The following is a 14,736-nucleotide window of genomic DNA, read 5'->3' on the forward strand; positions in this document are numbered from 1 at the left end:
CACCACCACCTCCACCACCAAGTCCACCTCCACCACCAAGTCCACCTCCACCACCAAGTCCACCTCCACCACCAAGTCCACCTCCACCACCAAGTCCACCTCCACCACCAAGTCCACCTCCACCACCAAGTCCACCTCCACCACCAAGTCCACCTCCACCACCAAGTCCACCTCCACCACCAAGTCCACCTCCACCATGTCCTCCACCACCACCACCATGTCCTCCACCACATCCTCCACCACCATGTCCTCCACCACCACCACCACCACCACCATGTCGTCGTCCACCACCACCACCACCATGTCGTCGCCCACCACCACCACCACGTCGCCCACCACCACCACCACCACGTCGCCCACCACCACCACCACCACGTCGCCCACCACCACCACCACCACCACGTCGCCCACCACCACCACCACCACCACCACGTCGCCCACCACCACCACCACCACCACGTCGCCCACCACCACCACCACCACCACGTCGCCCACCACCACCACCACCACCACGTCGCCCACCACCACCACCACCACCACGTCGCCCACCACCACCACCACCACCACGTCGCCCACCACCACCACCACCACGTCGCCCACCACCACCACCACGTCGTCGCCCACCACCACCACCACCACGTCGCCCACCACCACGTCGCCCACCACCACCACCACCACGTCGCCCACCACCACCACCACGTCGTCCACCTCCACCACCACGTCGTCCACCTCCACCACCACGTCGTCCACCTCCACCACCACGTCGTCCACCTCCACCACCTCGTCGTCCACCTCCACCACCTCGTCGTCCACCTCCACCACCTCGTCGTCCACCTCCACCACCTCGTCGTCCACCTCCACGTCGTCGTCGTCCACCTCCACCACCACGTCGTCCACCACGTCGTCCACCACGTCGTCCACCACGTCGTCCACCACGTCGTCCACCACGTCGTCCACATCGTCGTCCACATCGTCGTCCACATCGTCGTCCACATCGTCGTCCACATCGTCGTCCACATCGTCGTCCACATCGTCGTCCACATCGTCGTCCACCTCCACCACGTCCACCTCCACCACGTCCACCTCCACCACGTCCACCTCCACCACGTCCACCTCCACCACGTCCACCTCCACCTCCACCACGTCCACCTCCACCACGTCCACCTCCACCACGTCCACCTCCACCACGTCCACCTCCACCACGTCCACCTCCACCACGTCCACCTCCACCACGTCCACCTCCACCACGTCCACCTCCACCACGTCCACCTCCACCACGTCCACCTCCACCACGTCCACCTCCACCACGTCCACCTCCACCACGTCCACCTCCACCACGTCCACCTCCACCACGTCCACCTCCACCACGTCCACTTCCACCACGTCCACCTCCACCACGTCCACCTCCACCACGTCCACCTCCACCACGTCCACCACCACCACGTCCACCACCACCACGTCCACCTCCACCACGTCCACCACCACCACATCCACCACCACCACGTCCACCACCACCACCACGACGTCCACCACCACCACCACGACGTCCACCACCACCACCACGACGTCCACCACCACGTCCACCACCACGTCCACCACCACTACCACGTCCACCACCACCACGTCCACCACCACCACGTCCACCACCACCACCACGTCCACGTCCACCACCACCACCACGTCCACCACCACCACCACGTCCACCACCACGTCCACCACCACCACCACCACGTCCACCACCACCACCACCACGTCCACCACCACCACCACCACGTCCACCACCACCACCACCACGTCCACCACCACCACCACCACGTCCACCACCACCACCACGTCCACCACCACCACCACGTCCACCACCACCACCACGTCCACCACCACGTCCACCACCACCACGTCCACCACCACCACCACGTCCACCACCACCACCACCACCACCACCACGTCCACCACCACCACGTCCACCACCACCACCACCACGTCCACCACCACCACGTCCACCACCACCACCACGTCCACCACCACCACCACGTCCACCACCACCACCACGTCCACCACCACCACCACCACGTCCACCACCACCACCACCACGTCCACCACCACCACCACCACGTCCACCACCACCACCACATCCGCCACCACCACCACATCCGCCACCACCACCACATCCGCCACCACCACCACATCCGCCACCACCACCACAACCACATCCACCATGTCCACCACCACATCCACCATGTCCACCATGTCCACCACCACGTCCACCACCACCTCCACCACGTCCACCACCACCTCCACCACCTCCACCTCCACCACCTCCACCACCACCACCTCCACCACCACCACGTCCACCACCACATCCGCCACCACCTCCACCACGTCCACCACCATGTCCACCACCACCACCTCCACCACCATGTCCACCACCACCTCCACCACCACGTCCACCACGTCCAACACCACCACTACGTCCTCCACGTCCACCACCATCACATCCACCACGTCCAACACCACCACTACGTCCACCACCATCACTACCACCACGTCCACCACTACCACTACCACCATCACATCTACCACCACGTCCACCACTACCACCACGTCCACCACTACCACCACGTCCACCTCCACCACGTCCACCTCCACCACGTCCACCTCCACCATGTCCAACACCACCACCACGTCCAACACCACCACCACCACGTCCAACACCACCACCACCACGTCCACCACCACCACCACGTCCACCACCACCATCACGTCCACCACCACCACCACCACCACCACGTCCACCACCACCACCACGTCCACCACCACGTCCGACACCACCACCACGTCCGACACCACCACCACGTCCGACACCACCACCACGTCCGACACCACCACCACGTCCAACACCACCACCACGTCCAACACCACCACCACGTCCAACACCACCACCACGTCCAACACCACCACCACGTCCAACACCACCACCACGTCCAACACCACCACCACGTCCAACACCACCACCACGTCCAACACCACCACCACGTCCAACACCACCACCACGTCCACCACCACGTCCAACACCACCACCACGTCCAACACCACCACCACGTCCAACACCACCACCACGTCCAACACCACCACCACGTCCAACACCACCACCACGTCCAACACCACCACCACGTCCAACACCACCACCACGTCCAACACCACCACCACCACCACGTCGTCCACCACCACCACCACGTCGTCCACCACCACCACCACGTCGTCCACCACCACCACCACGTCGTCCACCACCACCACCACGTCGTCCACCACCACCACCACCACGTCGTCCACCACCACCACCACATCGTCCACCACCACCACCACATCGTCCACCACCACCACCACATCGTCCACCACCACCACCACATCGTCCACCACCACCACCACGTCGTCCACCACCACCACCATTACGTCGTCCACCACCACCACCACCACGTCGTCCACCACCACCATGTCGTCCACCACCACCACGTCGTCCACCACGTCCACCACCATCACATCCACCACGTCCACCACTACCACTACCACCATCACATCTACCACTACATCCACTATCACTACCACCACGTCCACCACTACCACCACTACCACCACGTCCACCACCACCACCACGTCCACCACCACCACCACCACGTCCACCACCACCACCACGTCCACCACCACCACGACCACCACCACGTCCACCACCACCACCACCACGTCCACCACCACGACCACCACCACCACCACCACCACCACGTCCACCACGTCCACCATGTCGTCCACCACCACCACGTCGTCCACCACCACCACCACGTCGTCCACCACCACCACCACGTCGTCCACCACCACCACCACGTCGTCCACCACCACCACCACGTCGTCCACCACCACCACCACGTCGTCCACCACCACCACCACGTCGTCCACCACCACCACGTCGTCCACCACCACCACCACGTCGTCCACCACCACCACCACCACCACGTCGTCCACCACCACCACGTCGTCGTCCACCACCACCACCACCACCACCACCACCACGTCGACCACCACCACCACCACCACCACGTCCACCACCACCACCACCACCACCACGACCACCACCACGTCCACCACCACCACCACCACGTCCACCACCACGACCACCACCACCACCACCACCACCACGTCCACCACGTCCACCACCACCACCACCACGTCCACCACCACCACGTCGTCCAACACCACCACCACCACGTCCAACACCACCACCACCACGTCCAACACCACCACCACCATGTCCAACACCACCACCACCACGTCCACCACTTTTACGTCCGCGTCCTCCACCACCGCGTCCTCCACCACCGCGTCCTCCAACACCGCCGCGTCCTCCACCACCACCACCACCGCGTCCTCCACCACCACCACCGCGTCCTCCACCACCACCACCACCGCGTCCTCCACCACCACCACCACCGCGTCCTCCACCACCACCACCACCGCGTCCTCCACCACCACCACCACCGCGTCCTCCACCACCACCACCACCGCGTCCTCCACCACCACCACCACCGCGTCCTCCACCACCACCACCGCGTCCACCACCACCACCACCGCGTCCACCACCACCACCACCGCGTCCACCACCACCACCGCGTCCACCACCACATCGTCCACCACCACCACCACATCGTCCACCACCACCACCACATCGTCCACCACCACCACCACATCGTCCACCACCACCACGTCGTCCACCACGTCCTTCACCACCACCACCACGTCCTCCACCACCACCACCACCACCACCACCACCACCACGTCCTCCACCACCACCACCACCACCGCGTCCTCCACCACCACCACCACCGCGTCCTCCACCACCACCACCACCGCGTCCTCCACAACCACCACCACGTCCACCACCACCACCACCACGTCGTCCACCACGTCGTCCACCACCACCACCACGTCGTCCACCACCACCACCACGTCGTCCACCACCACCACCACGTCGTCCACCACCACCACCACGTCGTCCACCACCACCACGTCGTCCACCACCACCACGTCGTCCACCACCACCACGTCGTCCACCACCACCACGTCCAACACCACCACCACGTCCAACACCACCACCACGTCCAACACCACCACCACGTCCAACACCACCACCACGTCCACCACCACCACGTCCACCACCACCACGTCCACCACCACCACGTCCACCACCACCACCACGTCGTCCACCACCACCACCACGTCGTCCACCACCACCACCACCACGTCGTCCACCACCACCACCACATCGTCCACCACCACCACCACGTCGTCCACCACCACCACCACGTCGTCCACCACCACCACCATGTCGTCCACCACCACCACGTCGTCCACCACGTCCACCACCATCACATCCACCACGTCCACCACTACCACTACCACCATCACATCTACCACTACATCCACTATCACTACCACCACGTCCACCACTACCACCACGTCCACCACTACCACCACGTCCACCACCACCACCACCACGTCCACCACCACCACCACGTCCACCACCACCACCACCACGACCACGACCACCACCACCACCACCACCACGTCCACCACCACCACCACCACGACCACGTCCACCACCACCACCACCACCACGTCCACCACCACGACCACCACCACCACCACCACCACCACCACCACGTCCACCATGTCCACCACCACCACCACGTCCACCATGTCGTCCACCACCACCACGTCGTCCACCACCACCACCACGTCGTCCACCACCACCACCACCACCACGTCGACCACCACCACCACCACCACGTCGTCCACCACCACCACCACCACCACGTCGACCACCACCACCACCACCACGTCGTCCACCACCACCACCACGTCGTCCACCACCACCACCACGTCGTCCACCACCACCACGTCGTCCACCACCACCACGTCGTCCACCACCACCACCACCACCACCACCACCACCATGTCGTCCACCACCACCACGTCGTCCACCACCACCACGTCGTCCACCACCACCACGTCGTCCACCACAACCACGTCGTCCACCACCACCACCACCACCACCACGTCGACCACCACCACCACCACCACGTCCAACACCACCACCACCACCACGTCCAACACCACCACCACCACGTCCAACACCACCACCACGTCCAACACCACCACCACGTCCAACACCACCACCACGTCCAACACCACCACCACGTCCAACACCACCACCACCACCACCACCACGTCCACCACCACCACCACCACCACCACCACGTCCACCACCACCACCACCACCACCACGTCCACCACGTCGTCCACCACCACCACCACGTCGTCCACCACCACCACGTCGTCCACCACCACCACGTCGTCCACCACCACCACGTCGTCCACCACCACCACGTCCACCACCACCACCACCACCACCACCACCACGTCCACCACCACCACCACCACCACGTCCACCACCACCACCACCACCACGTCCACCACGTCCACCACCACCACCACCACGTCCACCACCACCACCACGTCGTCCACCACCACCACCACGTCGTCCACCACCACCACGTCGTCCACCACCACCACCACGTCGTCCACCACCACCACCACCACCACCACCACGTCGTCCACCACCACCACCACCACCACGTCGACCACCACCACCACCACCACCACCACGTCGACCACCACCACCACCACCACCACCACCACCACCACGTCGTCCACCACCACCACCACCACCACGTCGACCACCACCACCACGTCGACCACCACCACCACCACGTCCAACACCACCACCACCACCACGTCCAACACCACCACCACCACCACGTCCAACACCACCACCACCACCACGTCCAACACCACCACCACCACCACCTCCACCACCACGTCTCCCACCACCACCACCACCTCCACCACCACGTCCACCACGTCCACCACGTCCACCACGTCCACCACGTCCACCACGTCCACCACGTCCACCACGTCGTCCACCTCCACCACGTCCACCTCCACCACGTCCACCTCCACCACGTCCACCTCCACCACGTCCACCACCACGTCCACCTCCACGTCCACCTCCACGTCCACGTCCACCACCACGTCCACCACCACGTCGTCCACCACCACGTCCAACACCACCACCACCACGTCCAACACCACCACCACCACCACCATGTCCAACACCACCACCACGTCCAACACCACCACGTCCAACACCACCACCACGTCCAACACCACCACCACCACCACGTCCAACACCACCACCACCACGTCCAACACCACCACCACCACGTCCAACACCACCACCACCACGTCCAACACCACCACCACGTCCACCACTTTTACGTCCGCGTCCTCCACCACCGCGTCCTCCACCATCGCGTCCTCCAACACCGCCGCGTCCTCCACCACCACCACCACCGCGTCCTCCACCACCACCACCGCGTCCTCCACCACCACCACCACCGCGTCCTCCACCACCACCACCACCGCGTCCTCCACCACCACCGCGTCCTCCACCACCACCACCACCACCGCGTCCTCCACCACCACCGCGTCCTCCACCACCACCACCACCGCGTCCTCCACCACCACCACCACCGCGTCCTCCACCACCACCACCACCGCGTCCTCCACCACCACCGCGTCCTCCACCACCACCGCGTCCTCCACTACCACCACCGCGTCCTCCACCACCACCGCGTCCACCACCACCACCGCGTCCACCACCACCACCGCGTCCACCACCACCACGTCCACCACCACGTCGTCCACCACCACATCGTCCACCACCACATCGTCCACCACCACCACCACATCGTCCACCACCACCACCACATCGTCCACCACCACCACGTCGTCCACCACCACCGCGTCCTCCACCACCACCACCACCACCACGTCCTCCACCACCACCACCACCACCACGTCCTCCACCACCACCACCACCACCACGTCCTCCACCACCACGTCCTCCACCACCACGTCCTCCACCACCACCACCACCACCGCGTCCTCCACCACCACCACCGCGTCCTCCACCACCACCACCGCGTCCTCCACCACCACCACCGCGTCCACCACCACCACCACCGCGTCCACCACCACCACCACCGCGTCCTCCACCACCACCACCACCGCGTCCTCCACCACCACCACCGCGTCCACCACCACCACGTCCACCACCACCACGTCCACCACCACCACGTCCACCACCACCACGTCCACCACCACATCGTCCACCACCACCACCACATCGTCCACCACCACCACCACATCGTCCACCACCACCACCACATCGTCCACCACCACCACCACATCGTCCACCACCACCACCACATCGTCCACCACCACCACCACATCGTCCACCACCACCACGTCGTCCACCACCACCACGTCATCCACCACCACCACGTCGTCCACCACGTCCTTCACCACCACCACCACCACCACCACGTCCTCCACCACCACCACCACGTCCACCACCACGTCCTCCACCACCACCACGTCCACCACCACGTCCACCATGTCCACCACCATGTCCACCACCACCACGTCGTCCACCACCATGTCCACCACCACCACGTCGTCCACCACCATGTCCACCACCACCACATCGTCCACCACCACCACCACATCGTCCACCACCACCACCACATCGTCCACCACCACCACCACATCGTCCACCACCACCACCACATCGTCCACCACCACCACGTCGTCCACCACCACCACGTCGTCCACCACCACCACGTCGTCCACCACGTCCTTCACCACCACCACCACCACCACCACGTCCTCCACCACCACCACCACGTCCTCCACCACCACCACCACATCCTCCACGTCCTCCACCACGTCCTCCACCACGTCCACCACCACGTCCTCCACCACGTCCTCCACCACGTCCTCCACCACGTCCTCCACCACGTCCTCCACCACGTCCTCCACCACGTCCTCCACCACGTCCTCCACCACGTCCTCCACCACGTCCTCCACCACCACGTCCTCCACCACCACGTCCTCCACCACCACGTCCTCCACCACCACGTCCTCCACCACCACGTCCTCCACCACCACGTCCTCCACCACCACCACCACGTCCTCCACCACCACTACCACTACCACCACCACCACCACCACGTCCACCACCACCACCACCACCACGTCCACCACCACCACCACCACCACGTCCACCACCACCACCACCACCACGTCCTCCACCACCACCACGTCCTCCACCACCACCACGTCCTCCACCACCACCACCACTACCACCACGTCCACCACTACCACTACCACCATCACATCTACCACCACGTCCACCACTACCACTACCACCATCTCATCTACCACCACGTCCACCACTACCACCACGTCCACCACGTCCACCACTACCACCACTACCACCACGTCCACCTCCACCACGTCCACCTCCACCACGTCCACCTCCACCACGTCCAACACCACCACCACCACGTCCAACACCACCACGTCCAACACCACCACCACCACGTCCAACACCACCACCACCACGTCCAACACCACCACCACCACGTCCAACACCACCACCACCACCACGTCCTCCACCACCACCACCACCACCACGTCCTCCACCACCACCACCACCACCACGCCCTCCACCACCACCACCACCACCACGTCCACCACCACCACCTCCACCACCACGTCCACCACCACCACCTCCACCACCACGTCCACCACCACCACCTCCACCACCACGTCCACCACCACCACCTCCACCACCATGTCCACCACCACCACCATGTCCACCACCACCTCCACCACCACCTCCACCACCACCACCACGTCCACCACCACCACGTCCACCACCACCACCACCACCACGTCCACCACCACCACCACCACCACCACGTCCACCACCACCATCACATCAAACACCAACACCACCACCACGTCCAACACCACCACTACGTCCTCCACGTCCACCACCAACACCACCACCACGTCCAACACCACCACTACGTCCTCCACGTCCACCACCAACACCACCACCACGTCCAACACCACCACTACGTCCTCCACGTCCACCACCATCACTACCACCACGTCCACCACTATCACTACCACCATCACTACCACCACGTCCACCACTACCACTACCACCATCACTACCACCACGTCCACCACTACCACTACCACCATCACATCTACCACCACGTCCACCACTACCACTACCACCATCACATCTACCACCACGTCCACCACTACCACCACATCCACCACTACCACCACTACCACCACGTCCACCTCCACCACGTCCACCTCCACCATGTCCAACACCACCACCACCACGTCCAACACCACCACGTCCAACACCACCACCACCATGTCCAACACCACCACCACGTCCAACACCACCACCACCACGTCCAACACCACCACCACCACGTCCAACACCACCACCACCACCACCACGTCCACCACCACCACCACGTCCGACACCACCACCACGTCCGACACCACCACCACCACGTCCGACACCACCACCACCACGTCCGACACCACCACCACCACGTCCGACACCACCACCACCACGTCCGACACCACCACCACCACGTCCGACACCACCACCACCACGTCCGACACCACCACCACCACCACGTCCGACACCACCACCACCACCACGTCCGACACCACCACCACCACCACGTCCGACACCACCACCACCACGTCCGACACCACCACCACGTCCGACACCACCACCACGTCCGACACCACCACCACGTCCGACACCACCACCACGTCCAACACCACCACCACGTCCAACACCACCACCACGTCCAACACCACCACCACGTCCTCCACGTCCACCACCATCACATCCACCACGTCCAACACCACCACCACCATGTCCAACACCACCACCACCACGTCCAACACCACCACCACCACGTCCAACACCACCACCACCACGTCCAACACCACCACCACCACGTCCAACACCACCACCACCACCACCACGTCCAACACCACCACCACCACCACCACGTCCGACACCACCACCACCACGTCCGACACCACCACCACCACGTCCGACACCACCACCACGTCCGACACCACCACTACGTCCAACACCACCACTACGTCCTCCACGTCCACCACCATCACATCCACCACGTCCAACACCACCACTACGTCCTCCACGTCCACCACCATCACTACCACCACGTCCACCACTACCACTACCACCATCACTACCACCACGTCCACCACTACCACTACCACCATCACATCTACCACCACGTCCACCACTACCACTACCACCATCACATCTACCACCACGTCCACCACTACCACTACCACCATCACATCTACCACCACGTCCACCACTACCACTACCACCATCACATCTACCACCACGTCCACCACTACCACTACCACCATCACATCTACCACCACGTCCACCACTACCACCACGTCCACCACTACCACCACTACCACCACGTCCACCTCCACCACTACCACCACTACCACCACGTCCACCTCCACCACTACCACCACTACCACCACGTCCACCTCCACCACGTCCACCTCCACCACGTCCACCTCCACCACGTCCACCTCCACCACGTCCACCTCCACCATGTCCAACACCACCACCACCACGTCCAACACCACCACGTCCAACACCACCACCACCACGTCCAACACCACCACCACCACGTCCAACACCACCACCACCACGTCCAACACCACCACCACCACGTCCAACACCACCACCACCACCACCACCACGTCCACCACCACCACCACCACCACCACCACGTCCACCACCACCACCACCACCACCACCACCACCACCACCACCACCACCACCACCACGTCCGACACCACCACCACGTCCGACACCACCACCACGTCCGACACCACCACCACGTCCGACACCACCACCACGTCCAACACCACCACCACGTCCAACACCACCACCACGTCCAACACCACCACCACGTCCAACACCACCACCACGTCCAACACCACCACCACGTCCAACACCACCACCACGTCCAACACCACCACCACGTCCAACACCACCACCACGTCCAACACCACCACCACGTCCAACACCACCACCACGTCCAACACCACCACCACGTCCAACACCACCACCACGTCCAACACCACCACCACGTCCAACACCACCACCACGTCCAACACCACCACCACGTCCAACACCACCACCACGTCCAACACCACCACCACGTCCAACACCACCACCACGTCCAACACCACCACCACGTCTACCACCACCACGTCCACCACCACCACGTCCACCACCACCACGTCCACCACCACCACGTCCAACACCACCACGTCCAACACCACCACCACGTCCAACACCACCACCACGTCCAACACCACCACGTCCACCACCACCACCACCACGTCCACCACCACGACCACCACCACGTCCACCACAACCACCACCACCACCACGTCCACCACCACGTCCACCACCACGACCACCACCACGACCACCACGTCCACCACGTCCACCACCACCACCACGTCCACCACGTCCACCACGTCGTCCACCACCACCACGTCGTCCACCACCACCACCACGTCGTCCACCACCACCACCACGTCGTCCACCACCACCACCACGTCGTCCACCACCACCACCACGTCGTCCACCACCACCACCACGTCGTCCACCACCACCACCACCACGTCGTCCACCACCACCACCACCACCACCACGTCGTCCACCACCACCACGTCGTCCACCACCACCACCACCACCACCACCACCACCAACACGTCCAACACCACCACCACCACCACGTCCAACACCACCACCACCACGTCCAACACCACCACCACCACGTCCAACACCACCACCACCACGTCCAACACCACCACATCTCCACCACCACCACGTCCACCACCACCACCACCACCACCACCACGTCCACCACCACCACCACCACCACCACCACGTCGTCCACCACGTCGTCCACCACCACCACCACGTCGTCCACCACCACCACCACCACGTCGTCCACCACCACCACCACCACCACCACGTCGTCCACCACCACCACCACCACCACCACCACCACGTCGTCCACCACCACCACCACCACCACCACCACGTCGACCACCACCACCACCTCGACCACCACCACCACCACGTCCAACACCACCACCACCACCACGTCCAACACCACCACCACCACCACCACCACCACGTCCAACACCACCACCACGTCCAACACCACCACCACCACGTCCAACACCACCACGTCCAACACCACCACCACGTCCACCACCTCCACCACGTCCACCACGTCCACATCCACCACGTCCACATCCACCACGTCCACATCCACATCCACCACGTCCACCTCCACCACGTCATCCACCACCACCACCACGTCCACCACGTCGTCCACCACCACGTCCAACACCACCACCACCACCACCACGTCCAACACCACCACCACCACCACCACGTCCAACACCACCACCACCACGTCCAACACCACCACCACCACCACGTCCAACACCACCACCACGTCCAACACCACCACCACCACCACGTCCAACACCACCACCACCACCACGTCCAACACCACCACCACGTCCAACACCACCACCACCACGTCCAACACCACCACCACCACGTCCACCACTTTTACGTCCGCGTCCTCCACCACCGCGTCCTCCACCACCGCGTCCTCCACCACCACCACCACCTCGTCCTCCACCACCACCACCGCGTCCACCACCACCACCACCACCGCGTCCACCACCACCACCACCACCGCGTCCACCACCACCACCACCGCGTCCTCCACCACCACCACCGCGTCCTCCACCACCACCACCGCGTCCTCCACCACCACCACCGCGTCCTCCACCACCACCACCGCGTCCTCCACCACCACCACCGCGTCCTCCACCACCACCACCGCGTCCTCCACCACCACCACCGCCACCACGTCCACCACCACCACGTCCTCCACCACCACCACGTCGTCCACCACCACCACGTCGTCCACCACCACCACGTCGTCCACCACCACCACGTCGTCCACCACGTCCTTCACCACCACCACCACGTCATTCACCACCATCACCACCACCACGTCCACCACCACCACCACCACGTCCACCACCACCACCACCACCACATCCTCCACCACCACATCCTCCACCACCACCACGTCCACCACCACGTCCACCACCACGTCCACCACCACGTCCTCCACCACGTCCACCACCACCACGTCCTCCACCACCACGTCCTCCACCACGTCCTCCACCACGTCCTCCACCACGTCCTCCACCACGTCCTCCACCACGTCCTCCACCACGTCCTCCACCACGTCCTCCACCACGTCCTTTACCACGTCCTTTACCACTACCACCACGTCCTCCTCCACCACCACCACCACGTCCTCCACCACCACCACCACGTCCTCTACCACCACCACCACGTCCTCCACCACCACCACCACCACGTCCTCCACCACCACCACCACCACCACGTCCTCCACCACCACCACCACCACCACGTCCACCACCACCACCACCACGTCCACCACCACCACCACGTCCACCACCACCACCACCACGTCCTCCACCACCACCACGTCCTCCACCACCACCACCACGTCCTCCACCACCACCACCACTACCACCACG

At 64.6% G+C, this 14,736-nt stretch overlaps 1 protein-coding gene across 1 annotated transcript in view; it reads left to right on the forward strand.

Annotated features, from left to right (window-relative positions):
* Positions 1 to 14,238: 14,238 nt before the first annotated feature.
* LOC146809382 (uncharacterized) overlaps positions 14,239 to 14,736 on the forward strand; it is a gene marked incomplete at its 5' end in the record, with an annotated part of 9,926 nt that continues 9,428 nt past the window's right edge. The window contains one exon of the mRNA XM_085614863.1: positions 14,239 to 14,736. This exon is cut by the window's right edge and continues 62 nt beyond it. Within this exon, the coding sequence (XP_085470989.1) occupies positions 14,239 to 14,736 (498 nt within the window).

The sequence above is a fragment of the Triturus cristatus genome, chromosome 7 (genome assembly GCF_964204655.1).
Source record: "Triturus cristatus chromosome 7, aTriCri1.1, whole genome shotgun sequence".
Taxonomy (NCBI): domain Eukaryota; kingdom Metazoa; phylum Chordata; class Amphibia; order Caudata; family Salamandridae; genus Triturus; species Triturus cristatus.